The sequence below is a fragment of the Sinocyclocheilus anshuiensis genome, unplaced genomic scaffold (genome assembly GCF_001515605.1).
Source record: "Sinocyclocheilus anshuiensis isolate Anshui unplaced genomic scaffold, SAMN03320099.WGS_v1.1 scaffold627, whole genome shotgun sequence".
Lineage (NCBI taxonomy): Eukaryota > Metazoa > Chordata > Actinopteri > Cypriniformes > Cyprinidae > Sinocyclocheilus > Sinocyclocheilus anshuiensis.
Genome location: NW_015549703.1, coordinates 2,204,323 through 2,229,990, shown reverse-complemented (window position 1 = coordinate 2,229,990; position 25,668 = coordinate 2,204,323). Strand labels below are relative to the sequence as shown.

The window sequence follows — 25,668 nt, the reverse complement described above, 5'->3', positions numbered from 1 at the left end:
CATATACATCACAGCAACAGTATAATTATTGCTCATACTTGGGGTTAACTGTTTGTTTTTAAAACCCTAACCCTAAATATTAAACAGAATCATGAAACTCATGCCGCACGCCCCAGAATGATATATCAAACTATGCTGTCTGTTAAGGAGAGATGTGCTATTATTTTATTATGTTATTATAAGTGATCAGATTTATAAACTGACTTACAGACAAGAAACTGGCAAAAAAAATCTTGGATTTGGCCTCCTCAAATTTTCAAGGATACGTCAAGATGACTTTACATTAATTTAAAATAAGACAAAACAAACTCTAAAATAACTACAAATCCAGATATTTCTTATTTTATTTCCGTCAATAACTGAATTGTTTTTCATGAAGCTATTAAAACTTTCAGAATCCTGAAATCTAATTATTTTGAATTGATTTAGTGTTTTATCGTTTTTTTTATCTAAAAAGACTTGCAGCACAGCATTGGCATGATGTTTGATGTTCTGATTCCAGGTGTTCAGCATGTTCTTAGAGACTCTAGTGGATTTCATCACCGTGCACAGAGAGGATCTCCAGGACTGGCTTTTTGTACTGCTCACTCAGCTGCTGAAGAAAATGGGAGCTGACCTCTTGGGCTCAGTCCAAGCTAAGGTCCAAAAGGCTCTGGACGTCACAAGGTTGGTCTTAAGCGATAGTCCTAGTTTTGTTCTTTTTGAAGCTTAGAACTTTTTGTGCCACCAGGTTGATGTCTTGTTTCTCTTTTTCCCCCTTCTCTTAGGGAGTCTTTCCCCTTTGACCAGCAGTTTAACATTCTAATGAGATTCATTGTTGATCAGACTCAAACCCCCAATCTGAAGGTAAGATGATGCCTACCATGACTGCTTTCGAAGCCCCAGCAGCAAATTCAGTGTGCGGAGTATGTTAATTCTTATTATCTTGGTGTCATAATGCAGGTGAAGGTGGCCATCCTGAAATACATTGAGTCCCTGGCACGGCAGATGGACCCTGCAGACTTTGTGAACTCAAGTGAGACAAGATTAGCCGTGTCTCGCATTATCACCTGGACCACAGAACCCAAGAGCTCTGATGTTAGAAAAGTGAGTTTCCTTAGAGTTGTGCTTGCAGGCAGTGCACAAATCAATGCTGTAATGGTGCTCAAAATATAAGATGACATTGAGTTGTTTATTTAAAAATATTTTTCTAGGTTGATTTTGACAGATTTCTTTGTGTGAATTCTGTCATCATTTACTATTAGGCACTTTCATCTCATTCCAAATAGCTACCTAAATTTAACCCTGCGAAGCCTAACATAAGAAATGCAGTAATAGTCTGATTTTTTTTTTTTATTGAACAGTTATTAAACCTTTAGACAAATCCTAATAATAATAATAATAATATGTTTTTGTTGTATCGTATTTGATGCATCAGGCTTTTTAATGGCTCAAATGATATGATATAGAAAAAATTTAGTTTATGCTTGAAGAGGAAAAAAGCAAGTTGCTTTATTTCAGTAGGTGTTTATCATGAAATATTACTAACAATATAATGTACTATACTTCATATGTTTACTTGATCATATTTACTACAATTCAGTCAAGATTTCACATAAAAATGACAAACAACCTGAAGAGGGATGTTTTTAAAATTTAAAGGCCTTCCTGTTGAAAAGTATGAACTACCAATGACAAAAGACATGTAGCAGATTGTGTACAACTGGTTTTTCATCAAAGTTTTGAACATGTTGATAATTTAGAGAAAACTTGTGTATCAAATATGATTCATGAGGCTTTATAGAGTTAAGTTATTGATTGTAAAACTTGATGTATTGGGTTCAACTTCAATAACATTAAATTTCATTGGTTCTCATATGTCTTTTGTCTGGTGCCATATTTGATAAAAAAAATTATCCATTTGTGTTTGATTTAAGAAAGAGATAATGCAGGTTTGGACATGAGGGTGAGTAAATGATGACAGAAAACTATCCCTTTGTGAATCATCTTCAGACAGGCCTTGTTATTGTATATGTAGTGTAGTTTTTTTTTTATCTCAGTTACTGGGTTGTTAGTTTTAAAATGTAGGTTGAACATCAGTTAGTCACAATGAACAGATGCAGGACATTTCTTCCCAATATCAGTTGCTTTCTAAAGGCAACCTCTGGTCATCAGTTTCTCTTTTATTGTCTGTTACCCACCTGCCCTGACATGATGGCCCAGACTCTTCATAACTGGGCATGTGAGGAGTTGTCAGGCAGGCCCAGCACTACAGCTCTACTTCCTGGAGAGGGTCACCTGGAAGAGAGGTGCAAGCAGGTAGTGCCGATCCAACGGCCTAACCAACAACCAGCACGTAACCGCTGCACCTAACCGTGTGCCCTCTCCTCACTCTAATCTGTCTCGTTGCCTTGCGAAGTGTCTGCTGAATACAATCTCTTAACATGCAATTCTCCAGAAGTCTAAAGAGAGCAGCAATCTTTTTTAAATACTAAATTAATAATTGAGTGTGTTTTAAAGTTTCCTTTCGTATCTTAATTGCTGTAATGCTCCACTGCTTAAGATATTTTCGTTTCTTTTCACAGAATAACGGAGTGAATAAATTTTCTTGCATGTTTAACATTAAACAGAATTGAGATGACATTTGAGATCTCTCTGTAAACTGAGTGAAATATGAGTCTCATTAACCAGGGTTGGGAATCTTGCCTGTGTTAAACTACTGTTGTCATTACGATAAAAGTGATATTTTGTTTGTCTTCTTTTTGTTTATTTATCCAAGCAGAATTAACCATCAAGAATTATATCATGCAATTTTATACAATTTTAAATGAAAGTTTATTCATGGTTTGTTGATCTGTTGAAATCTGAAATTATCACACCTGACAACATGCTACTGAAGGCAGTAAACGCAATAAGAATTGCTGTTTTCTTGCTTCCTGACTAAAGAAGTTTTAATGTAATCGCTAAAAAACTACAAGGAAATTAAGAAAAATCGGAACAAGAATCGTCTCTTATGATTCCCATCCCTGATGTTGAAGGCACCTACACACTAGCTCCATCAAAAGCTCTGATGGAACTTTTGACAAATAGGAATTTGTTTGTGAAATCAAGCTGGACCTGCTCTCATAAATGACCGTATAAACTCTAGTGTGTAGGTGCCATAACAGGTCCAGTTGTTGATAGTAGCACTGCAGTCACAGTTCTTTATAGTCTCTCTTTCTGACCTCAGTTTCACCGCCGGCATTTTTCGGCATGTATAAGTGCGCTCCGGTTCATTGCGGTGTTAGTAGTTGTACTGTGTCTTATGAGGTATATGCTGTGTTGTGCAGGCTGCCCAGGTGGTGCTGATCTCACTCTTTGAGCTGAACACTCCTGAGTTCACCATGCTGCTGGGTGCTCTGCCTAAAACCTTCCAGGATGGAGCCACCAAGCTCCTGCATAACCATCTGAAGAACTCAAGCAACACCAGCAGAGTGGTAAGATCTCTTGTTTCATCTCTTATGAGATTGTATATTAAGAGATTTAATATATACTACCATTCAAAAGATTTTTATGTTTTTGAAAGAAGTCTGTTATGTTCACCAAGGCTGCATTTCTTTGATCAGAAATGCTGTAAAAAAAAAAAATAATATTGTGAAATATTTTCGCAATTTAATTTTAATTTTTTCAATTTCAATATATTTTTAACAATTTTTCCTGTGATGGCAAAGCTGCCATTACTCTAGTCTTCAGTGTTACATGATCCTACAGAAATGTTGAAAACAGTTGTGCTGCTTTATATTTTTGTGAAAACTGTGGTGCAGCTTTTTTTTATGAATCTTTAAAGGGGTCATATGATGCTATTTTAAAGATCATTATTTTGTGTATTTGGTGTAACAGAATATGTTGACATGCTTTAATGTTCAAAAAACAGATTATTTTTCAAATACTGTACATTATTGTAGTTCCTCTATGCCCCGCCTCTCTCAAACGCGTCGTTTTCTACAAAGCCCCTCCTTCCGACAAGCACAGTCTGCTCTGATTGGCCAGCTGACCCAGTGCATTGTGATTGGCCGAACACCACAAGCACACGTCGGAAATGTAACGCCCCTTTCCATAATCGCGAGCTTCAGCTTTCAACATAAATGTAAAGACAGTAAATAATGTCCTTAGTTTTACCATCAGTTCAAGCCTGAAAGGGGAACAGAGTCGCGTGACAGACACAGTGATAATGCTCATATGTATTTGCAGTACACAAGCCGCAACTAAGAAAGACTCCACTGTGATGTGACCCTGTCTTCTTTCTTTGCATGAACATTTGGGCGGCATTATGCAAAGATTTCCACATCGTGACGTAGACATGTGGGGGCGTGTTTGAATGAGGCGTTTTAGCCCGGTCTGGATCAGCCTTCTCTTTTAGATAGAATCAATCCTTTTGTGGGAGACTTTGAGATTTGTAACTCTGCAGATCTTATACATGCACAAATAGCTACATAACACACTAAAGAAAAGGAAAAATAGAAATCGCATCATATGACCCCTTTAATGAATAGAAGTTTTAAAAGAACAGCATTGTAACAATAAGTACATATCTGTACTGCCACTATAAAGCATCTTTACAGAATTAAAGTTTTAATTTCTTTCAAAACAATCTTTCTGAACACAACCTTTTGAACAGCATACATGTGTTAGTTATTTTTTGTTGTAAATACACAATACTTATATTGTGTCACAATAAGGTGGTGTCATTTCATTTTTGTGCCACTAGTGGCAACAGAGACATTATAGGGGGTAAGAGACAGACCATTAGTTGAAAAATACTCAATATGGCAACTGTTAAATGAAAGTCCCAATCACCTTTTTGAAAGTGCTATTTCCAGTGGTTATTATTTCCTTTTTTAAACTCTAGAATATTCACTGGATGAGCCTGAAAAATATTTTTAGCTAAATTCAGCTAAAGAAACTGATACCATTTTCAGATTTTATAGTTGAGGTGAAGTAAACATTATCTTGCCAAACAGTTTTGAAAATCTTCATTGAAGTAAATCATAGGGATGCAACGATACCATTTTTTCAGATCCGATCCGATCCGATCCAGAAAATTCTGAGTATCGGCCGATTCCGATCCGATCCGATCCGATACCAGCTCAGTTTTTTTTTTTTTTTGTCAATGTAGAATTTCTGTACTTCTGTGTTGACCTGATCGTCGCTCTTTTGTGAATTAAAAATAACAAATGAAAAAATTTAACAGTTTTAAATTTCAGTTACTGTGCGCTCTTGGAGAGAGTTTCATTGTCTTTACTGTCGTAACCAAACGTGACACGCAGTTTGAATGCTGAATGGAGGATGACAGACAGCCGCAGCGGAGACAAGAGTTTACATGAACTTGAATTTAACCACTTAAATATTCATCTGTACCTCACATTAAACAATGGAATGGCTTCAGAACACTTGAACTTTGACTTTATGGTGCTTTATAATGTTTTCGTGCTTTCGTGGGGCTTAACAATAACACAGAATAGTATACGCACAATATCGGATTTGAATCAGTCTCGTCTGACCGATACCCGATCTGACAGAAAATGGCAGTAGCGGAGCCGATACCGATACTGAGTTTCGGATCGATGCATCCCTAGTAAATCAAGTAATTCACACTATTGTCTGAGACAGAAATTGACATGTCAGCCTGTTCAAACAAATTGAGTATTTATATTATCTTTAAATACAGTGATAAATATCTGCCACAAATATTGTAGCTGATCTGTTGTTTACCCTAACCTGAAATCATTAAGCTTACAATTTCATCTTTATCTCCTTCACAGAGTTCACCAAGCAATACAATGGGCCGCACGCCACCCCGGCACCCCACCAGCAGGACCAGTCCTCTCACCTCGCCCACGAATTGTTCCCACGGGGGTCTGTCACCCAGGTAACATTCCCATATGCTGACCACACTAATGCATGATCTCACTCTGGGCACGAAGACCTTCTACAGTAGTTCCAAGAGCCTGTTGCCCTGTTTTATGACTAACATGTACTGACTGTGTCTGACTGGGACTTGCTGTGTTGTTTTCTTCAAAATTTCCCTTTATAACCCGAAACCCTTAAAATGAATTTCTGCATTTCTGGGGTGGGAGCCATATCACCTAAAGAGTCATCCTCTGATGAAGGGTCTAAAACTCTTTTAAAGAGGTCTGCAGAGCACTATAGATGACGATTTAGGGGTTTCTGGGCCTCTTAAACTTATTAACTCATGCTGCTAACCACAACACTCGGACTGGACCACTCTTTTTTTTCTCTCTTTTCCTCTTCTGCCCTGTTCTCTCCTCTCTGGCCGTTCTGTGGGCGCAGTCGGTTATGGGGTTGGAGTGTCGATGGGCTCTTAAAGCACCCTTCTCCCTCTCCTCCTCCTCTGTCTCACTCCTCTATTCCTGCCGGCCCCTCCCTCAGGGCCTTCCTCTGCGCGCTCTCACCAAGGTAACTCACCCGCTAGCCTATCACGATGAGGAGGGGCGGGATGGGTGCTTAGATTCCCACCCACTCCCAGCCTAACAGGCGCTTGTATGCACAAATATTAGCTGCCGTGGTTTGACATCATTCCCAATACGGACTTCCCCTCGTGGATGGTGGTTGATTTAAAATGTAAAACTACAAAAGAATACTATGTGGAGGAATTTTTTAATGCATGTAAAATAGGTTTTGCACAGGAATTAACTGGCTCTCTATGTTTGCAGCATCCATTTATTCACTCGTAGGTGCATGTTGGAGTTGTCCACTCAATTTTTTGAAATATTTTGTATGCTTTAGCTTTCTTGTTTAAGTGAGTTGTTTGCAGTCCATCCAACGTCAGTGTTTTTCCCTCTTTTCCCTCTATTTCTCCCTTCAGTATGCTGGAGTATGACACAGAGAACATGAATTCTGATGAGATCTTTAGCTCGCTGCGCGGTGTCACAGAAGCCATCCAGAGCTTCAGTTACCGCAGCCAAGAGGACCTGAATGAGCCAATCAGACGTGATGGGAAGAAGGATGATGCTGTGAGTGCTTTAATTGTGGGAAACAGGAACAAGTGCACGGATGGGGAAAATTATGACCCCAGTTTGTGTGTATGTTTTTTTAATTATTATTATTATTAAATAAAATTTTAAGTTCATTATTAATAATAATAATAGTAAAAGAAAACACGTACATTATTGTTAATAATAATAGTAAACAAAAACGAGTAAACGAGAGAACAATAAAAATAACAAATACATCCTGGGACGTAACAAACACAATGTTGTTTTTTTCGCTATTATTAAATCAAATTAATAATTATAATAATATTAATAATTGCAAAAAAAACACACACATAAGGGTCATTAAATGGGGTCTTTACAAAACAAAAATAATATTGTTATTAATAATTATAATAAAGATAATAATAACTAATAATAATTGGAAAAACCCACAAATGGAGTCATGAAATGTAATAAAATAAAATACTTAATACTTACAGTAAATACTTAAAAATGATAATACATTATTATTATTATTATTATTATTTAGTTATTTATTAAGAATTCCAAAAATACATGTGAGCCACATGTAATTTAGATCCTTTTAGATTATTTTTTACTCGCTTTTGCTGGTTTGTTGACTCACATTTGATTTTTTTGGACAAATTGTGCAGCCCTAATTGGCACATATTTAACACTCTTTCTCTTTCTCTCTTCCTGTCTTAGGCTGGGAAGGAAGGGGCATCTCCGGGGTCTGATGCCAGACTGGGATTGGACGTAATGGAAGGGGGTCGAACTGCTTTGGATAATAAGACGTCTTTACTTAACACACCGTCCCCACGGTCTTTCGCTGTGCCGCGGTCAAGAGAGTTCGCACCCTATGGCTACGGAGACACAATCACGGCCTATGACAAAAGTGCCCTGAAGGAGGCTGTTTTTGATGATGACGTGGAGCAGTTCCGAGACTGTGAGTCAATACGCTGCTCAAAGCTCATACCTTCACTTTCACAATCATCTGTACTCCATACAGCTCCCATTGTCTGTGATTGTGTAAAGAAACACTTTAAGTTGTGGAAAAACAAAAATAGCAAGAAATTCTGAATCTTCGTGATCTGAATATACACACTAAAATTTCCCAGGCATAAGATGGCATATTGAAAAAAAAACAATGACAATGTTATTAAATCACTTTTTTAAATTTATTTATTACATGTTTCAGCATCTTTTGACGACTAGGCCTCAAATAGAGTACTGGATCTTATGATGCTCAATACAGATGTCAGACAGTAGACCCCAGGTTTTTAGTTTATGTTTCTTGAAATAAGCATAATCGAGTCATTCTTTAATCATCCCATATTGTCAAAACTGAAATTTCCTGGCTTTTTTCATGATAACTGAGGTCTAGGTGCTATGTAACTACCATATAATTTTCAAAACAGTCAGTCCACAGTAAAATTCACACAGCCTGCTTAAAGTAGCTGTGATTTTTCACGAACCGTTGTGACTTCCGTAAAAAGTTGACGTCAGAACTACTCAGTCACCGCCTTCTGTCACCACCCCGAGCACCGCCCACCATCCCACTCTCCTTTTGCCAAACCCCCAGACAACATCATGTCCATACTATTGCTGAGCAACGACAACAGGGAAACATATCGAAAAGGTTAACTTTAACCACAAAACCAGATCGGCCGACCTGTAACGTTACACTCTCACTCAAAGGATGGACGATCTGACAGGATTGTTACTATGAGGTGGATCACATCTAACGTGTATAGTAAAGACAAACTCACCGTGTCTATCTAGTCATGATGATGATGTATATATATTTCAATTTCAGCAGGCAACTATTTTTACAGCTACACTATTGTTCCAGCCACAATTAATCACAACAATGTATATACAATTACAAATATATAAATTGTCAGTTTGTTGTTTTATACACATGCACAGACATTATTTCATACACAACATAATCGTGAGATGCAAGAAACATAGACATATGGCTAGAAATCTGTAGACGCGCCCATAACAACAAAAGACAATACTTTATTTAACCTTTTCTGCTAAGAAGTGTGCACTGCAAACGTGAGCATTTTTGATGATCGTTTCTGTCCAGTCTGCTCGTTTGATCGCGTTTAACCACAGCTGTCGTCGGTTTTTTGTCTGGCAGTGGCAGCAGATATGCGTTCAAATTTCTAATTTGAGGATGTATTACATCGATTCTGGCACCCAACATCACAACAAGATGATATTTTAAGCTCCTTATGTAGCCGAATCTGCGCTGGTTTGAATGGGCCGCCTCCAGTTTCCCCTTTGTTTTGCTGCCTCCAGCTAGCGCTGTGATGTCGGCTGACCCTAGTTACCTGTGGTTGGCCTGGCCGTGCGTCACTCAGAAAACAACAGGCCAATCAGAAGAGAGGCTCATGAATATTAATTAGACAGGCCAAAATCGACCTGTTCTCAGCAGAGCTCCTGAGAAAGGAGCTGTAAAAATATATTGAGATGGTTTTTGGTACTTATACCGCAAATATATATTCTTAAGGACATCAAAACCTAAAATAAAACTCCAGAAAGGTGTAAAATATGGGACCTTTAAAGAGAAAAAAAGTATCTTCTTGAAAAATGATATTAAACAGATGTTTTTGTTAACTTAAGGTTGCTGAAAAAGTGGGCAGACACTGTTGGTGCAGAAATGACACCTTTCAACTCTAAAGTTATTCAACAGTGTGAGCAACATGATGACCAGAGACCATAACAAAACATAAGTGATTAACCCCCGTAAGCGTATGTGCCAGGATAGTGGAGTTTGTGTGTCATCACTTCCCCTGCTGTCCCTCCCCTTCTACAGGCCATCGGCAAGACTGTGGTGAGAACAAGATGGTGCTGCCCAAGGGCTTTACTCCTGGTAAAGACCTGCACAGTTGAACAAGACTGTTGCACTTTTCTTCATTTTCTTTCCCTTCCTCCTCCTCTCTTTCAGTGTCATCCATCTCAGTGTCTCAATGTGATGTGATGTCAACCTATCTTAAATGACACTATTGCTTTGCTAACAGGGTCACTGTGATAACTGCTACAGGCCACCTTCACTAATATAAGGCGATACGATCATATAAATGACTGTATGTTCTAATTAAATAGTACGGTAGTGTTGATTCACATGTGTTTTGGTTTACAACTAACAGAGCTTCACTGTTTGCAGACACATTGTTGTAACACATTGTCATAACTTGTAAGCAAATATGATTAACCTGAGTGATTAACCTAAGTGAACACTTTCACTTTGCACATTGCTGGCTAATAATGACATAGAAGGGTGAAATCTTATAAAAACATGTCCAGATCACATTTCACCCCAAAATCAAATGGAAAAAAGAAATTATATTTTGCATGAAGAACATAAATCCTATTTTTAGGACCAAGTTTTTTTGTTGTTGTAATTTTCATTTTATTATTTCATTTAATTGGTCATTTTCATTATTGTAATCTTGTATTTTTAGTGTATTACAATAACTCATTTTTAAATTTCAATCATTATAAATTAAAGGCTAATAAAAATGTGCCACTACAAAGTCCTAACTAACAGAAATACTGAATTTGAAGTACTGCCATAATGTATAGATACTTAACTTTAAACTATTAAATTATTAAAATTTTATTTTATTTATATTTAATATATTATGTATTTTATTATTTATATTTAATATATATATATAATTTTTTTTTTTTTAGTTGTTTTTTTTTTAGTTTTTTTAAGCAGACTATAATTTTTTCAGCTTTTGAGATGAAATATGACCCATACATGTTCTTGACAGGTTTCATAAGATTCAGTAATATACAATATCATATATTTAAAGCAGAAAAAAATTGTGCTCCAGTAGAATTAAAGTAGGACAATAGCTTGTTTATGCAGCATGTCTTCTGCTCATACTTGAATCGTTTTGAATCATACAGATCTGGTGGCAGACCTACTGAAGGAGCTGTCCAATCACAACGAGCGAGTGGAGGAGAGGAAGGGGGCTTTGATCGAGCTGTTGAAGATTGCTCGTGAGGACAGCCTGGCTGTGTGGGACGAACACTTCAAAACAATCCTATTGCTGCTATTGGAGACACTCGGGGACAAGGATGTGAGTCAGAGCATCATATAACTTGCATCCTTAATTGACACATTCTATTTAAACCTAATGTTTTTTTATATATCCAGTAGGCTTGCCGCGATAGACTCTTACTCGTTTTGCTAATAAACGTTCTACGTTTCTTATTTATTTGGTTATATACTATACATGTTTACTTAGCCTATTTTCAGTTTTGTATACCTATTTAAACTTTATGTAAGTTATTTGTTATTTTATATTAGGCATAGCCTGACCTTTAGCATGGTGTATTTTTATTTGTTTTGTTAATAAATTTCTATGTTTTATATATACGCTAAAGTGTGTTTGATGTTGTATTTTGTTGTTGCATTCAAGCAATTGATGCCGAACTGCCACTAATTTGAAAGTGAAGGTAAAATGCGCATGGCGCTTTTAAGCTATTTGAAAGCGAGGAAAATAGGGAAAATTCAAACGAACTAAAAACGAACAATTGCTTTAAGCCGAATTGCCGCTATTTGAAAGTGAAAGTAAAATGTGCACGCCGCTTTTACAAGCTATTTAAAAGCGAGAAAAAGAGGGAACACCCCCGCCCCCACGGTGATACCGGTATTACCAGTGTTGTCACACGTCGATTAACCGGTGGGAAAATTTCCTCACCGTCACAACCCTAATATCCATTTGTTTGTCTGTGTCTGTGTGTATTTGTAGTGGTTAATAGTGATAGTATGCATTCTGTCTGTTTATTCAGCACACTATCCGAGCTCTGGCTTTACGGGTTCTGAAGGAGATTCTGAGGAACCAGCCAGCACGCTTCAAGAACTATGCAGAACTCACAATCATGAAAACACTAGAAGCTCATAAGGACTCTCATAAAGAGGTTTGAATCCACCTTTTCAAACTAATATCTGTTTTAACCTCTGATTGACATTTAAGCAGTACAACATCATGATGATCATACTGCAAAATCATACTTCAAAAAGTTGTGAATAAAGTATCTCATGGCTACTTTGGGTTGTTTGTTCCTTGTAGAAGGGGTGAAATGTATTGAGTATTCTGTCATTTAAATTCTTTTTTTTTTGTTTCACAAATATTTTTATTATATTGAAAGCTAGACTTAATAGTAATACTAATGATGTTGTGTGAAGGGAAAGAAAAAAATCCATAAATTGTTATACTATAATTATGAAATAATGTATTTTAATGTTTGTGAAAGTCTTTATGTATTTATTTATTTCCCCAAAAATACACTACTAAAAGTAATATTGTGAAATATTATTGCAATTTGAAATAATTCCTTTTCTATTTTAGTGTATTATAAAATGTAATTTATTCCTGTGATGGCAAAGCTGAAATTTCAGAAATGATTACTCTAGTAATATCACACAAGCCTTCAGAAATCATTTGAAAACAGTTGTGCTGCTTAATATTTTTGTGGAACCCGTGATACATTTTTTTTTTCATCATTCTTTGATGAATAGAAAGTTCAAAGGAACGGCATATATAATATGTATTATATAACATTATAAATGACTTTACTGTCACTTTTGAATAATTTAATCCTTGCTAAATAAAATGTTAATTTCTTTAAAAAAATCTTGTTGAACCCAAACTTTTGAGTGGCAGTTTGTGATATTTTATGTATAGTAATGCAATCAAATTAAACCTAGTTTTATAGTGCATGCATAGATTTTAGTATGGGAATATATTCTTTTAAACTAAACTCCATTATCACCATAATACCTCTAACATGTGACTACATTGTTTCTGAGAAATCAGCCTGGCCAGGTGACTTTTTCTTTGTAACGCTCTCATTGAGAGTAAAACGAGCTGTTTGGTCTCTTTAATCCCTTTTTAAATCCAACACCTGCGCCTGCGGACACTGAGCACCTTGGTTACATCTAAAATGCAGTGACCCAAGTCAACAAACCCAACACCTAGATGAGGAAATTAATGAAGTACAGGCATGTGAAGAAAAAGGTTCTCAGGTTGTTAAACTTCACAAACTCAATCAAGTGCCTTCTTGACGTTATATATGCAGGTGGTTCGGGCGGCTGAAGAGGCTGCCTCTACGTTGGCTGGCTCCATTCACCCAGAGCAATGCATCAAAGTGCTGTGTCCCATCGTACAGACCGCAGACTATCCCATCAACCTGGCTGCTATTAAGATGCAGAGCAAAGTGGTTGAGCGCATTGCCAGGGAGTCGCTGCATCAGCTGCTGCCAGACATCATCCCTGGCCTCCTACAAGTGAGTATTGCACATTGGTGGCATTTTATGATAAAAAAGTTCACCTCTCCGCTTCTGTCACTTTGGAATTACTTCCAATTTGATATCAGGGTCAGAGAGATATCATTGAATGTCTGGGCAAGTAGTTACATACATTGCATATATATACCCGAACTCGATGTACCAGAATGGAGAATGGGAATTGAGATGGGGAAAACTTTTCAGTGACTACGTTTTGTAGCCCTTTTGTTAATTTGACCTTTGTTCACCCCACTGGTCAAAATTGGGTCAGTATTAAGTATATTAGCATAGTCTGCATTAGGAACTTTGGGAGCATAGTCAACATGCAACACTTTGTACTTTAGCACTCTTGATGACGTGCACATGTGTTTATGTGTGTGTATGAGGATGTTAATGCTAAAACCGTCTGTCTGTCTGCAGGGCTATGATAACACAGAGAGTAGTGTTCGCAAGGCCAGTGTGTTCTGTCTGGTGGCCATCTACTCTGTGATTGGTGAGGAGCTGAAGCCACACTTGGCCCAGCTCACGGGTAGCAAGGTATGTTCACATGCACGCCAACTCAAAGTCCACCAAAAGGTTCACTTTGTTCAACCTGCTTATCACTCAGTCCTCTGTTTATTTGTGCCCTCCTCTGGTTTTAGCTGGTCCCAAGTTTTTATATTTGGTCTACTTTCATTGCACTTGGGCTTCACAGCACAGTCCATAAAAAATGGTAACACTTTTATAGAAAGGTTTCATTTGTTAACATTAGTTAACTATATTAGTCAACATGAACAGTACTTAGTTATACTTGGTTAAGTTCAACATTTACTAATGTATTTTTAAAATCAAAAACTGTAACATTAACATTTTTATTAACCAACCAGAACAAAAGTTAATAAACACTGTAAAAAATATATTGATTGTTAGTTCATGTTAGTTAATGCATTAACAAATGAGACCTTATTATAAAGTTTTACCAAAAAACTAAGGGGGGAATTACTGAACTCTTTCAGGTCATATTTCACACCAAATTCAAATTTCTCATTAGAGAAATATATATATATATATATATAGAGAGAGAGAGAGAGAGAGAGAGAGAGAGAGATTTATTTATGAATTCTATTATGAATTATGAATTCTTGCATTTGTAATATATTTGTCAAGATAGTTAAGCACAAATTCTACTTTTCTCATAACTGTCTTTTTTTTTTTTTGTTCTTTTATGTAAATATACATAAACGGAGTACAATTGAAGCTACCATAGTGAGTAAACACTATAAAAATGTAAATAAATCATTAATAAATGATTTCACAGTACTGAAGAATTGAATTGAATTTTTATTTTTTTTAATGCTTAATTGACTTGAATTTCATAAAGTGTCCACTCATCACATTCAAAATACTGATAGTGATACAGTGTTGGACTGAGTATTGTTTCTGTGAAATGGTCAATTTGTTGCATTATATTTTGAGAAATCACCTACATTGCCCTTAAGAGAAAATGTTCACATTTTTAGACACAATGCAAAAGTAAACATTAACCCTGACCTTCTAAGATAACATAACTAGAAAGTAGTGCTGTCAAACGATTAATCGTGATTAATCGCATCCAAAATAAAAGTTTTTGTTTACAAAATATGTGTGTGTACTGTGTATATTTATTATGTATATATAAATACACACATGCACGTATATATTTAAGAAAAATGTTATATTTGTATATTAAATACATTTATATATAATATAAATTATATAAATATATACATGTAAATATTTTCAAAATATATACTGTATGAGTGTGTATTTATATATACATAATAAATATACACAGTACAGTACACACACATATATTATGTACACAAAAACTTTTATTTTGGATGCGATTAATCGTTTGACAGCACTACTAGAAAGTGTAAATACATGCTCTTATCTGCGAAACAAGTCAGAGGTCTGTATGAGTATTAGTGCATGTTGTATTGAAATACACCCTCTGGCTTTTATTTCCACAGATGAAGTTGTTAAATCTGTATATTAAGAGGGCCCAGACCACCAACAGCAACAGCAGCAGTTCTTCAGATGTGTCGTCTCACAGCTAGCCGGATGTACTCTAATCAGTGCCCTACACGTGCATTTGGGAACATAGTTGTGCCTCCTTCAGACATCCTTTTTTTTATTGCTTCATCACATTCATCACATTTTCCCAGAGAGATGTGTTGCTCACTTCAATCAGACTTTTCTTTTCATCCAACTCCTGAAAGCTTCTTAGTTAATGTCTCATGCATCTTTCCATCTGTGGAACATTGAATGTAAAGGGGTTCGGATCAAGAAAAATGCATGCCGGCTTTTTGATAGGGAACAGATCTTCCATGATTGGCATAGCTTCCTTAATTGGAGCAAACAAGCTATCTTCAGCTTCTGAAGAGGTGATTCGTTAACTACATTTATTAGTAATAACTTATTCATGTTTGCAAGTGGTGTTAAAGGTTTAATCGAGTTATTTGGATATTTTAAACGGGCACCGTTGGGTTAACTAATACATCACTTGAATCTCAGTTAATGCTAATGGATCATTTGGCTGGCCGAGTGATAAATGTAAAGAAAAGAGAAACATTTAAGTAATTTGTAGGTTTGGCTACAATGACAACCAAAAAAAATGTAGAATTAAAACATTCTTATATTCATTTTTATTTCATGGGACCGCAATACCACATCCCGTAATGTTGAAAGTGTAGGAAATAATGTTTGTTTCCAAGTCTTTAAAAAGGCTAATGTAAAGCAATTGTGTTGATTTTATTATAGGATGGATTATGTGTTCAAAATGTAGGCCTCACTACAGAATACAAGGACAAACTTCTGAATGTTGAGCTTTTCTTTTCATCTTTGGAAAAAAAAAGCGAAAGGTTTTGGGAGTAAACGTGCAAGCCACAACACACTTGGACATTTAAAAGTTGACAAACACTCAATGGAGTCAGAAACATGACCCAGGAGCATCTTCAGACAAGAAACAATGAAGGAAACCGATTGAAACTTTGTTCTTGGAGCAAGAGGATTGTGATGGAAATTTCCAAACTACTATGCCTTACGTTCCTTTTTCTGTTTTCAAAGCTCAGACTGTTAAGATATACGTGTCCACAGGCATTCTTACTACATCGCTAAAGCATGGTGCTGCAAGTTTGCGCAGCACATGTCTATGACACTAATGAAAACCCTCTAATCTGGCTGAAGAACTAGAGGTGATGTTATGTTCTCTGAAAGCTCTGAACTCTTTCTTTTCCTTGTTCATCTGGAGATTTTTCCCATCTGATGTTAAGTGCTGAGCGTTTAGTGTTTTGTACATACCTTACAATCATTGCTTCTCCCTCCCCCACAAAATTAAGGTAAAAATGATGTTGCACTCTTTTGCACATTAACAAATAGCCTGCATGTTTTGACGACATAACCATCCTGTGCTGCCGCGACTGACCTAGGTTTGGCTGTTTGTGCCATGTCAGCGGTCTGGTCGGTCTGTAAATACAGTATTATTATTGTTATTATTAATATGTTGCCCGTGTGGGGAAGTAAGTGCAAAGCTCAAATGGGTCTCACAGTTGACCAAAATGTCTGTTTGTCTCAGACTGTGAACCAGACCATATTAGAAATTAAGGACAGACATTTGAAAGCACCCTACTTTCCTTAAGTATTATATACTGGGGCGTGTGGCTTTTATTGGTATGCTAAGTGTGCGTACCCTTGTTTGTTGTGGCATTTCTTTCTAATGGTTTTTAACCGGTTCAGACCATGAACCAACATTTTGTTTTAGACTGGGGCTATTCATAAAAATAATCTGTTAATGAAAGAACAAAGCCAACTGTGAGGATCAACAATGCAAGTGTTAAGTTAAACGTGGCCCCTTGGTTTTCCTAAAATGTTGACTTCTAATGGTATTCCATCAAACAATTCACTACGCATGTTAGACTTTATGTTTTGTCATTGGACACAGATACACTATTGTATTTGTAAAGTTGTTATTTCATTTCCTGTCCCAATGTACAGTTTTCTTTTTTTTTTTTCAAAGGCTTGTGATAGATTTACACCAACCTAAGTTTGGCCTAGAATTAAAACAACCAGAAACATGAATTTATTGTGATGATTATTTCAAACTCTAAAATCGATCTTTTTTTTGTTTTGGGGCTGTTGAATGTGCTATCAGCAATATAATTCATGCACCAGTACATTTATAAATTCATGCACCAGTACATTTATAAACGAAGTCACATGTGATGACGTGTACTCAGTCCTAGTGAGTCCAGTGAGAAAGAAATGACCAGGTTACAGGTCACCTCAAAATCAAAACATCAGTTTATATATTGCATTAAGAATCTGAAGCTATTTTCAAATCATTTTAAATAATTTATTTGGTTATTTTTTTATTTTATTTTGCATTGTGAAGTTATTTTTTATGACAACAAATTGTTAAATTACATTTTTCTCAAATATTTAATGTGGGGAAAAAAATAATTCTCTGTAAAGCAATAATGAGTCATTCTGTCTGGACTTTTTTTAAAATCAAAATCATCATGATCAACGACTATCAAATACTACACAAAAATACTGTCATTGTGTATTTTTAGTACAATGGTTTAAAAAGTAGGTTTTTATTTAAGCAAAATAGATTTGGACTTGTTTATATGTATATAACTTTTATTTTAAGTTTCGGTGAAATATAACCTGGACATTCTTTACAGTTTTTGTGAGATTCGTCTAAATATCAAAGTTTTTAGTATTGTCATTAGTGTTGACATCAAGGCTTTTCAACAATACAGATGTGAAAATGCAGTTGGCTACAGAAGCACCTGCGCGCACTCAAACATCATATTGCATAATCTAGTTAATAAAGCAACTCAGTCTTGACCTTTGATGTACACAGTATCAGTTTTACCAGCTGCGTTTTTTTTTAAACGAGTGGTCCAGAAGAGTCCGTCAGAGCGCCGGTGTTGTGCCCAATTCTGACCCCCGCCAGATTACTATCCCCCCTAGTATTGGTAGGTTTAGGGTAAAGTGTGGGGGAGGGTTTAGGATTAGGCAATCAGGTAGCGATTTCAACGAGGGGGGTAATAATTTGGCAGGGAGTCGAAAATGGGCACAACACCGGTGCAGGTGACAGGATGAAGGCAGAGTGAGGGACACTCACAGGTCACCTGACGGCTGTCACGCGGCCATAGAACACAGCGGACACGTTGGGTTCAGAAAAGCCTGTGCGGCCCTCACGGGCCCCTCACCGGCCACCACGCGTTTGACTAGTTACTCATATTTTTCGATAAGAGCGTCACCGAACTGGAGATTATGCTGTTTTGGCACAGCCATCCTGAAACCTATCAACAACACGTGTTGAACGAAGTTCAGACACGCAAGTTTTTTTTTTTTTTTTACGTAGCCTATTTATTTAACTTTAAGTTGTAAAATGTTACTTAAAACATTTTACAACTTAAAGTTAAATACAATTTTAAATAATTTAAAAAATCGTTATTTAACAAAGTTTAACAAAAATTTAACTAGGCCTATATCTTTAAAAAAATATTAGTATTCGTTACTTGAAAAGTCTTTAAGGAGGGAACTACTTCTTAAAAAAGAAGAAAACACTGTAACGTACATTAATAAAGAAAACATGACACCTTATGACTTAGTAAGCAGCAAGTCGATAATCAGCCAGTAAAATTTGTTTTCTGAAGAACCACATCAAGGTAAATCTCAATCATAATCTACAGGGGTGCTCCGATCAGGGTTTTTGAGGCCGATCACAGAAAGCAGTATCTGCCGATACCGATCACCGATACTGATCTTTTTAAAGCCTTCTTTTTATCATTAACTATTTACAGTGATACTCCAATCAGGATTTTTAGACATTTATAAAGACAGGGCCTGAATTTCATTTTTTGAAAATGGTGGGAATTCCCCTCTTAGGTGTCTCTTGTGAGAGGAGAAACAGCTTTTTAACAGGAGTCCGCTACTGATCTGTGGCTGATTACCACAAACACAACATTTATCCATTATTTTGATTTCAAATCCAAACATTGTCACTGAAAATGCTTTTTCAGCATTGCAATTCTTTTTTTACACAGTACAGTAATACAATCTTTCACAGACATGTTGGAACAACAGGAAACTAGTGGAGTATACAGATATGAACAGTAAATATGTAAAGGTAGGTTAAAGGAATTACGTGTTTTTATATTATGTAACCTTTTTCCGTATATATCACCTTTCTATAAACTAGTTACAGTACTGCTAAATCTTCCCCTCCACATTCATAGCCAAATGTAGTTTTTATTAATTACATTAGGTTTTTTTCTGTTAAACCTAAAATAAACAATGGTTTAGGGTTTTGAAAAATGTAAAACATTGTGGTATTTATAAATTTATGATGTGAACCTTTGTAAAGATGGTCAGATGTTCTTATATTGAAGTATAAGACGCTCTTTGAAATATTCTCAAATCATTTTCAAAGTTTTCAAAAACTGATGGTAAGTTTTTAGTTAAGTTGCCGTCCAACAGGAGGCCTATTCGAGGTTTATTTGTTCAATAGCGACAATGATTGTTAATGAACATGAGTATAAAAATACAAAATGTTAATATGCTGGATTATAGCAATATTGCTAATTTACATCCACAGTCCTAAGGCACAAACAAAGACATTATTATTAAAACGTATACAAATATAAAATATTATAAATGACAACATACAGTTACAAATACACCATAGTCAAAGGGACAAGCAGCATACCAAATAAAAAATATAATGCAGTCAATACACATGTGCATGTGAAAGTTCATAGTTGACACTTGTAGTAACCTAATTGTAAACATTTGTGGCAACATTGAAGTAAATATTGAAGTCTTAAATGTGAGCTTTATGAAATACTGAAGAAATCATGGTGACATGTGTGATGCATTCTATGCTGTTTTCAGAGCATCGTGCGTGTTGTTTTCCATGTCTGACGGCTGCAGTACACAGCATCAGCAGCTGGAGGGATGGAGGTGGAACCGACCAGGAGACAGAATCTTGCATATGGTGAAACCTGCTTTCCTAATAAAGCACATTTCTAATCTAATGTTTGCAAATCATTTTGTCATATGATTTGCTACGTTCAATTTGTTATAGTCAGATATCCCGCTGTCAGTTGGCATAATGGAGCCGCGAGCCCACCCACTGCAGCTCAACACCATAGATTTTCTCTGGGATCCTGACAAAAATGCCTCAGTGTTCATTCAGGTACATGTTTGCTCTCTCTCTCTGACCTTCCTACTAGTTTTCTAAACTGAGTAACACCAGTGGTAAATTTTCTGTTTCTTTATATCCAGGTAAACTGCATTAGCACTGAGTTCACTCCTAGAAAACATGGTGGAGAGAAGGCCGTCCCCTTCCGCATTCAGATAGACACCTTCGCAGCCGGCGAGCACGGAGAATACACTGAACACATGCGCTCCGCCAGCTGCCAGGTCAAAGTCTTCAAGGTAGAGCATCTTATGGACTCTTAAAAGATAAGTGATACACAATGTGCTTTGTGGAGATGTTAGATTATGTCATGACCTGCATGCATTGTTTTCTTCTGTGGAACACAAAAGACGATATTTTCAAGAATGCTGGGACACTGGCCCCATTGACTTCCATTTTATGGACAACAAAAAACATTTATCAAAATACCTTTTTTTACATTCCACAGAAAAAAGAAGGTCATACAGTTTTGTAACAAAATGAGGGTGAGTACATGATTACAGAATTTCAAGTTTTGGGTGAACTATCCCTTTAATGATTTTTTTCTCTCTCCTTAAGCCAAAAGGTGCAGATCGCAAACTCAAGACTGACAGGGAGAAAGAAGATTGAGAAAAAGAGTCCTCAGGATAGAGAAAAATATCAACCGTCCTATAAAACGACAGTGCTGACTGAGGTGAGACATCTGTCTTGATAGCATTTGAGCTTTGGTTGTGTCATTGTTGCCTTCCATAAAACAGAAACTTTGGTTGTGATATTTGAGAACCAGTTCCATTTACCTTTTTGCAATTCCATTCCAATGCGTCGGGGTCATATGGACTAATTTTCATATGGACACTTACATTTTTTTTTTTTTTCAATTTTGGAGCTTGACAGCATAAATCACCATTGTTGAAAAAAGCAGCTTTGACATTCTTCCTAATATGTAATTTGTATTTCAAAACAAAAAACAATACAGTATCAGAACAGTAAGTAAATGATGACAGTTTTCACTTTTGGTTGAATTATCTGTCTATGTTAATGATTGCAGTCTTTCAAGCTAGCGGTCTACATCAAACATCTATAACCACTGTATTTTCCATGTCTCCTGTGTGTGCCTCTTTATTTTGACTGGTCATAGTGAAATATTAAGCTCTCTCGCGCAAGCAAGATGTGACTGGAATTCACATGATTGCTTGTTGGACCAAAGCAACCCATATTGAGAGTAAGGTCAAGAGGTGGGTCCGAAACAGTCACCAAATATAGGTAAACTATTTCTTTTTCTTTCAGTGCTCCCCTTGGCCTGAAGCCCCATCTGTCAACAGAACGAGCAACACTCCATCTCCTGGTTATCACAGCTCTCACACGTCCTACAGCTTCCCAGAGGAGTAAGTCCTTGTTCAGTATGAAATCACATCTTGAACTCATAAACATGAACATAACTAGCAACTGCTTTCCTGTCTTATTGCGTTTATAGAAACTGCTCTCCAGACCAGCAGGGGGAGCTACTTTTGCCCAGCTGCTCTGATGTAAGTATAGCGGGCAGGTTAAAAACATTAATGCCATGCTCTCTTATCTTTATAGGTTTGTGTTTGAGGACATGGATGATGCTATTCTTCTTCTTTTTGCCATGTAGCACCTGTTGCCGTCGTCCTCCATGCAGGACACGCAGCAGTGGCTCCATCGTAATAGGTTCTCCTCTTTCTGCAGGCTCTTCTCTGGCTTCTCAGGTGTGCTGAAATATTCAATGAGAATTCAATTACAGCTACTTGGCTCTGTTACAAATTCAAGTGAACTGCCTACCAAGGCACCATTTTTTTCAGTTTCATCAGTTTTAATTTTTTAGAATTTGTTTCATTTAAATGTAATCGTTTAGTTAACATGTTGCTAAACTAACAACTTGATACTCAGATAAGCATAAAAAAACACACTGAACACAAATATTCGGTAAATGATTTTGGACAATCATTGGTTTTTATCTATTCTTTAAAGAATTTAATGAATTAAAATTACACACTGCCATTCATAAGTTTGGGTTCAGTAGAGATTGAAAAAATTTTTTCAAGAAATTAATAGTTTTGTTCAGCAAAAATGCATTAAACAGAATGAAAGTGACAGTAAAGACTCTAAAAACTAAAATATTAAGTAGCATAAGTGTTTTAAGCATTGATAATAATAAGAAATGTTTCTTGAGCACCCAAAAAAATTTCATTTTAAACTGTAATAATGTACTGTTTATATATATATATATATATATATATTGTTTTTATTGACCTAAAACATAGAGACTCTGATGTTAATGTGTCTGCATTCAAGCATTTCAGTGGGCTTAAACAGATCTGTAAATATACTGTTACGGTATTAATGTTTTTCTGTATCTTGCTGTACTAAATGCAGCTTTGGTGAGCAGTAGAGACATTTTTTGAAAAACATTTACAATGTAAGTGTTCCTGACCCCAAACTTTTGAATGGTAGTTTATTTATAATCAACATTCCTCTCATTTCATCCACAATAATATGCAACACACTACATTTTGAAACAAATTCATTGTGTTCAAGTTTTTACGAGAAATTACACAATTCTAATTATTAGATACTATTTGAACTGCTTTGTTGATGTTTCAGGTTCTGATCTGCTGAAAATGAGTAGAGAAGACTTTATTCAGATCTGTGGTCCTGCTGACGGCATCCGTCTTTTCAATTAAATCAAAGGAAGTGAGCTTTATACTTAATCAAACACTTGCGATTCATCTTAACATGTGTCCAAACATGTACCCAACATGCCTGCGTCAATGTTTGCCCAGGTGCATACAACCTCGTCTCACTGTCTATGTATCCCAGCTACAGAACAGGAACCAACTGCACACCAAAGCAGCAGGTGATGACGGTAGGAGACATCACAGCGTCCTTTATGATATTTGTGACATGCTAAACAAGCGTTACATTTATTCTTAATTTTCTAATTGTTTTTGTCTGTAGTGTACCATGCTCTCTACCTAGAGGACCTAACTGTCCTTGAGCTCACTGAGAAGATAGCCAATCTATATAATGTTCCCTCACAGCAAATCCGTCGCGTATACAGACAGGGGCCGACGGGATCCACGTCTTGGTTTCAGATGAGGTAAGAGGGCAGAGACTGCAGAGCATTCCAGAGATTACAGATCATTTGGGAACTGTTGATTATATAACCTTGTCCAAGGAGTAGTTTATCCAAAAGTTTGGGGTTGGCAAGATTTTTTTTTAGTTCTATTGAAAGAAGTCTCTAATGTTAAACAAAGGTTGCATTTATTTGACACAGTAAATAAACAGTAATATTGTGAAATATTATGATGAAATAATATAACTTTTTTCCTGTGATGGAAAATCTGAATTTTCTGCAGCCATTACTCCAGACTTCAGTGTCACATGATCTTTCAGAAATCATTCTAATATGCTGATTTGCTGCTCAATAAACAATTTTTTTATTATCAATGTTGAAAACACTTGAGCTGCTTAATATATTTGTGGAAACTGTGATATTTGTTTTTTCAAGATTCACTGACGAATAGAAAGTTTTAAAAAGCATATATTGTAAATTGAAACCTTATATATGACTTTGCTGTCACTTTTGACCAATTTAGTGCTTGATTGCTAAATAAAAATATTCATTTCTTCAAGAGTAAAAGAAATTTTACTGACCCCAAAGGTAGTGTACATTTGTATATCAGGAATACATTTAGTGTTTATTTTTTGACATTTAATTTTAGGATTAGTTTACAAGCTTCGCAGATGACATGCAGATAAAAATACATTTATTGTGGTGTCGAATTAAGAACTCGTTCCCTCATCTTATTAATTCGTTCCCTCGTTTAAATTGTAGTCACAAATTAAGAATTTGTTCCCGTGACTTTTTAATATGTTCCCTCAATTAATTAATTGTGGCCAGTAATTTGTTACCTTGTTTTGATTTAATTAAAACAAGGGAACAAATTAGTTCAACACTGCCACCATTTAATTAAAATGAGGGAACAAATTAAGTAGTGGGGACTAATTCTTAGTTTGTGGCCTTGATATATAGCCCATGTCATGTGTAGGACTCAATATTAGTTTACCCAAAAACAAAATGTTCTGACACTGGTTCTTTGTAAAACACAAAAGGTATTTAATAGAATGTTGAAACTGCTCTTTTCTATACACTCCAAAAATAGACAAAAAGCATTATAGGCTTGGTCTTTAGCAACACTCTTTTCCTTAAATTCATAACTGAAACCAGTTACTGATTGTTAAAATAGATTAGTGTGAAATACAGTAACCCACAATGCATTCAGGTCACTCTGCATGTATTTGGTTTTACAGATGGTGCAGAACTTTACAGAAGAGACTAACTTCATTATCAGCACTATGAAAGGTAACTTCATGGACATGCTATTTTTCTCTTAACTATACTGATTGGCCCACATGTTTATCAATCTGGAGTTATGTGGTGAAAATTGCCATTGCGCAAAAAAAAAAAAAAACAGTGTTCAGAATACTAAATATATGCCGACTTTACATTAAAGGGGTCATATGATGCAATTTCAATTTTTCCTTTCTCTTTGGAGTGTTACAAGCTCTTGGTGCATAAAGAAGATCTGTAAAGTTGCAAAGACTAAAGTCTCAAATCCAAAGAGATATTCTTTATAAAAGTTGAGTCAACCACGCCTACCTAAAACGGCTCGTTCTAACACGCCCCCACATGTCTACGTCATGATGTGGGAAGATTTGCATAACGCCGCCCAAATGTTCACGCAAAGAAAGAAGGCTAACTTTTATTCTCACTGTAGTATTGTTGTTGCCGCCGCCACCATGTCGTGAAGATGCTGTGTGTTTCGTTGTGAAAGTGAAACTACCATGGCCTTCCAAAAGAGGACGATATCCGCTTTGTCATGCCTAGAGCTGATCCGTGCTGGTCGCTGAGGAAATACAACAAATTTGCGCTGTGGATCACCGGATCGGCTTTCACCGTGGACAAAGCAGAGTCCAGCCCGGGGTCGTCACATGTGGTTGCCGCAAGGCCGTTCTCAAGCCCGCCGGCTGTTCCTCACTCAAGCCCGCCCGCCACCGCTCACTCAAGCCCGCCGCGTGTGACGCTGTGTGTTTTGTTGTGAAAGCAAAACTTTGTTTGGCCTTCCAAAAGAGGACACGACTAGA

General features: G+C 36.4%; 1 protein-coding gene and 1 pseudogene across 10 annotated transcripts in view; both read left to right on the top strand.

Moving 5' to 3' along the window:
• The window catches only part of LOC107660633 (CLIP-associating protein 1-like), an 87,146-nt gene extending 69,759 nt beyond the window's left edge, over positions 1-17,387 (top strand). For 9 of the 10 annotated variants that reach the window (XM_016450010.1, XM_016450002.1, XM_016450004.1 and 6 more), the window contains 13 exons: positions 503-666; positions 768-846; positions 943-1,086; positions 3,309-3,455; positions 5,781-5,887; positions 6,845-6,992; positions 7,680-7,920; positions 9,802-9,858; positions 10,905-11,077; positions 11,793-11,921; positions 13,083-13,289; positions 13,710-13,826; positions 15,281-17,387. In XM_016450010.1, coding sequence (XP_016305496.1) covers positions 503-666; positions 768-846; positions 943-1,086; positions 3,309-3,455; positions 5,781-5,887; positions 6,845-6,992; positions 7,680-7,920; positions 9,802-9,858; positions 10,905-11,077; positions 11,793-11,921; positions 13,083-13,289; positions 13,710-13,826; positions 15,281-15,367 — 1,800 coding nt within the window. In that variant the 3' untranslated portion in view covers positions 15,368-17,387. The remainder of the gene's footprint in view (positions 1-502; positions 667-767; positions 847-942; positions 1,087-3,308; positions 3,456-5,780; positions 5,888-6,844; positions 6,993-7,679; positions 7,921-9,801; positions 9,859-10,904; positions 11,078-11,792; positions 11,922-13,082; positions 13,290-13,709; positions 13,827-15,280) is intronic. The other variant, XM_016450006.1, reaches the window with a different exon arrangement.
• Positions 17,388-18,386: 999 nt separating this feature from the next.
• Positions 18,387-24,972, top strand: LOC107660659 (transcription factor CP2-like protein 1; annotated as a pseudogene).
• The last annotated feature ends 696 nt before the right edge of the window (positions 24,973-25,668 follow it).